General features: G+C 42.7%; 1 protein-coding gene across 6 annotated transcripts in view; it reads left to right on the forward strand.

Annotated features, from left to right (window-relative positions):
- Mphosph9 (M-phase phosphoprotein 9) overlaps positions 1 to 4861 on the forward strand; it is an 81142-nt gene that overhangs the window by 27523 nt on the left and 48758 nt on the right. For all 6 annotated transcript variants that reach the window (XM_023720615.1, XM_023720616.1, XM_023720618.1 and 3 more), the window contains 2 exons: positions 486 to 946; positions 1632 to 1787. In XM_023720615.1, the coding sequence (XP_023576383.1) occupies positions 486 to 946; positions 1632 to 1787 (617 nt within the window). The remainder of the gene's footprint in view (positions 1 to 485; positions 947 to 1631; positions 1788 to 4861) is intronic.

The raw sequence follows: 4861 nt of genomic DNA on the forward strand, positions 1-4861 counted from the left end.
GGCATGTGGTGCTGGGGGATTGAACCGCGGTCCCTGATGCTTTTGCCAAGCTTGTTCTAAGTAGGTGCTTTAGACCACTGAGCCATCTCTCCAGCCCGACAGTGTACATTTTCAACTTATTGAAAATCTTTAAAAAAATTTTTATAGTGCTGATCTTGGTATCAGTACATTTTCTCATCAGTCCTACTAGCCTCTAAACAATTTTATTTATCTTTAAGTCTAATACCAGTCATGAGATGACGCTACCAACCCTGGAGGATATTTATCATTTTTTACAAAAGGGAAAACAAGCAGTTATCTGAGAAGACTCTCACTTCTGCTTCCAACCCAAATCATCCACCAGAGGTGAAGTTTCCCAGTGCAAATGACTCGAACTTTGGCTGTAAGCTTTTTTTCCTCTGAGAGAACTGAAGCCTTCTCATTTAAGTGGAACAGAAGACACTGGGAGCTGATGGAGGACTTAAGGCTGTCTGTCTTATTTCTAGGTACTGACTCTGGATCCAGCCTTGCACAGGAAGCCAAGTCAGCGGACTTCAGGGACTCAGCCACATGGCTTTCTGAATGCTCTCGATGACAGAATATCCTTCTCACCAGACTCTGTCCTGGAACCAAGTATGTCGAGTCACTCTGACGTCGACTCCTTTTCACAAGCAAGTAATGTCACTTCTCAATTGTCCGGGTTCCCAAAATATCCTTCAAATACAAAAGCTTCACCAATAGACTCTTGGAAGAACTGTGCATTCCCAAATGAAAGTAGGAGCAATTCCCCATTTACTTCAGTATATACTTTCACTAGCAACGACGTCTCAGTCAACATCGTAAGTGAAGAAAACATTGTCGCAGCAGCTTCCGCCTCGGTCAGTCAGTCCCAGCTTCCAGGTACAGCCAACAGTGTCCCAGAATGCATTTCACTGACTTCTCTGGAAGATCCTGTGATATTGTCTAAGTATGTATTTTAGTGATTGGCTTGTAATGTTAATAGATTTTCTGTGATACCTGAATGAATAATGAAAATGATTTTTATTGAATGTAATATAAAATCTTAAAGGCATGTAGCATTGTTAAGACAGAGCATCTAAAAACTTAATTTATCTATATCTTTTTTTCTTTATTGTCAATTATTTTTTGTGTTGGGGAGCTGGGGATTAAGAACCCTTGGGCTGGGCTGGTGAGATGGCTCAGTGGTCTAAAGCACCTACCTAGAACAAGCTTAGCAAAAAAAGCACAGGGACCGCGGTTCAATCCCCCAGCACCACATGCCGGCCAGCCCCGCCCCCTGGTGGGCTGAGCTGGCCACACACACACACACACACACACACACACACACACACACACAAATAAATAAATAAATAAATTAAAAAAAAAAAGAACCCTTGGGCTTCATGCATGCTGGACCACTGAGCTACATCCCCAGCTCTGGTGCAGTGAAGACGAGGTGCTGACAGAGGCGCCCTTAGGTGGTGTTAGAGCCTTGTGGTGCATAGAAATCGCTGTAGCATCAGCTCTACTTGCTGGGGTGCACAGCTTGAGCAGCCTGAACCTTTCCTGGAAGAATGACTGTGCTCCTGGCTTCTTACAGGTGGAAAGGGAGGATGAGCTTTCCTAAGGGTGTCTTTTGCTCTCACCAACAGGATTAGGCAGAACCTGAAGGAAAAGCATGCTCGACACATAGCAGATCTCCGTGCATATTATGAATCTGAAATAAATAGTTTGAAACAGAAGCTGGAAGTGAAAGAAACTTCTGCAGTTGAAGAGTTGAAGAAAACCAATCAAATTCTTATGGATAGGTAAAATAACTGTGATGTTAGTGTTTCTGCAACTTGAGCATACTACTTCCACAGAAATATATGTTAGGATTGGAAACGCTTTCAAAGCATGGATTTTGGATTAGAATTTTAGCAGAGAGACATTTGCAATGTAATGTGTGTGTGCATGCGCACATGTGGATGCTCCGTACTGGGGACAGGACCTAGGGCATTGCACGTGCTAGCCACGCTGCTACCTTGCGTGTGCTACTAAGCAACATTTCCAGCCCATTTTGAAATTTGTTAGTTTTAAGCAGAGTCTTTTCTTGCTCAGGTGTTTAGACTCTTTTTGAGCTTGTAAAACTGCCTCCTGAGTAGCTGGCATTGTAGAGCATGTGCCACTGTGCCTGGGCCTTAAGTATTTTTAAAGCTCTGAACCAACCTCCTGTAATACATGAATAACTGACATGAAGTCATGGGCTTACTAGAGGCAAAGAAAGGAAACAAGCGGACTCTATGTGTGGAATCTTCCCATATCACTTATGAGAAGATTAATACTACTGAGCCCCAGGGGCCATGGAGACGGCTCAGTGGAATAAGCGCCTCTCTGGCAAGCTCAAGGACCTGAGTTCAATCCCTGGTTCCGCCAAACAAAACAAAACAAAAACAAAACAAACTACTGAGCCCCTATAAGTTAGCCAGCTATGGTGGGATGTGCTTATAAATCCTAGCTCTCTGCGAGGCTGAAGGAGGAAGATTACAAGTTCAAGCCCAGTCTGGGCAATTTAGAAACTTAGTGAGACTGTTTCAAAAGAAATAAAGCCAGTGTGGTGGCACACGCTTGTCATCCCAGTACTTGAGAAGCTGAGGCTAGAGGATTGTTGTGAGTTCAAGGCCAGCCTATATGGGATACAGAGAGAGATCCTATCTATAAATAAATAAATAAATAAATAAATAAACCCATGACAACAGGTACTTCCTGGTGGAAACAGATGAGATGCTGCCCAGGGTGGCTTTTTGATGTTGAAGATAGGATCCCGGTGAAGCTGCCCAGGGAGCAACAGCCAATTAGAACATCTTGCTGTGCAGGTAGAGCTACTGCACACTCAGCGATTACCTGCGGGCAGGGCAGGCACAAAGGCAAGGCTTCAGGTCAGTTGCTGTGCTGCAGCAGCTGACAACAGTGCAGTTGCGAACGTGCAGTCCCACGCAGGTAAATGCTTTATTTTCTCCTACTTGCCAAAAGGATTTGATCCGACTTATAGGAGAAAACTGCGTTACAGAAGGCAGCAGAAATGAGAAGTTGCAGTCATTTAAAACTACACAAACAATTCCAAAACCAATGTTATCAGTGTATACACCCATTGTTTTTCTTTTTCCCTTGAAACTTAAAATTGCAGATTGAAAATTCCATTGGTACTGCAAATGGGCCATGAATGCTCATGTTGCAGGCCAGCTGTGATCACAGGTCATTATAGCTGCACAGTTGCAACTCTGGGGACAGTGATCTCTGGCATAGCAGAATTGATGTGGTAATAAAAATGGTTAAATCCAGTTAGTCCACTCACTTACGCTTGACTAATTAACTGACCTTTCCAGAAGAGTCTTACCAGGCTGAGCACATAGCTCAGTGGTAGAATGGTTGCCTAGTGTGTGTGAGGCTCTGGGTTTGATCATCAGCACTGGAGACAAAGCAGAACAAAACAAAACAAATGGATCTTACCAGGATTGCACGTCTGAGGCTAGGAGGCTTAGTAGTTAGGAGCAGGCATGCTGAACCTGGCTCAAAATCCAGGGGAAGCAGCTGAGAGTGCTCAGTGGCAGAGCTTGTGCTGTGGGTTCAGTCCCAGCCCTGCAAAATCTGACAGATGACCCCAGTGAGAATGCAGTGCTCACCCACCAAGCGGCTGGAAACTTGGCCACTCTTGGTTTCTTCATTTCTAAAATGGGACTGACAGTAACTCTAATTTAATTGAAAATATTCTGAGGATAAATATAAAAGCATTTAATGCCTGTGAGATAGCTCGTGGACTAAGTGCCTGCTGAGGCAAGCTCATACATCGGGGTTCCATCCCTGGCACCTCTTGCAGTGCCAGCCCCACCCCCCAGGCTTACTGAACTGGCTACCAGGTCAGGATGTGGTGGCACACACCTATGATCTCAGTGTTAAGGAGGCTGAAAATAGGATCACTGCAAGTCCAAGCTGCGTAGTGAGACTCTATACCAAATACATTAAAAAAGTTGTTTAATGTAGACCTGTTACATAATGAATGCTAGCTAAATAATATTTTTATAGGGGCCAGGGATATAGCTCATTGGCCCAGCACCTCCCTGGCAAACACAAGGTCCTGAGTTCAATTCCTGATACCAAAAAAATGTGTGTGTGTGGTTTTTTGTTGTGTATTTTTTTTAATGTTTTTATTCATACTACATCATTAAACACTGAGTCAAAATAATAGCTAAATTCTCTGTGTCTTGTTATTTTGAGGCTGTCTGATAATTTTAAGAAAGTTTTTATAAGAATATTCTTTTCTTTTCTTTTTTTTTTTTTTGCGGAACCAGGGATTGAACTCAGGCCCTTGCGCTTGCCAGGGAAGCGCTTATTCTACTGAGCCATCTCCCTAGCCCCTAAGAATAGTTATTCTTGACTATTCATGACTGGGCATGGTGGTGCATGTCTGTAATTGCAGCACTTGGGAGGCTGAAGTGGGAGGATTGTTGTGAATTTGAGACCAGCCTGGGCTACAAAGTGAGCTCAAGGCCAGCCTGAGTTGCATAGGGAGACCTTGTTTAAAAAAAAAAAAAAAAAAATGCATTCATGCCAAGTTTGATAATAAGTAAATCTCCCTAATGTAACCGCTAGTCTCAACATTACAGGTTGATTTTTTTTTTTTACATCCTTCCAGCAATTATAATATATACAAATATATAAGTAAGATCATGTTATTTTGTGTGGGTTTATCTTGCTTTTTTAATTTTATTTTAGGGCCTGGTGAGATGGCTCAGTGGTCTAAAGCACCTACTTAGAACACACACACAAATAAAAATTAAATTATTTTATTTATTTAAATTTTTATTTATTTGTGTGTGTGTGTGTGTGTGTGTGTGGCCAGCTC

The sequence above is a fragment of the Octodon degus genome, unplaced genomic scaffold, assembly GCF_000260255.1.
Source record: "Octodon degus isolate 3935 unplaced genomic scaffold, OctDeg1.0 scaffold00076, whole genome shotgun sequence".
Lineage (NCBI taxonomy): Eukaryota > Metazoa > Chordata > Mammalia > Rodentia > Octodontidae > Octodon > Octodon degus.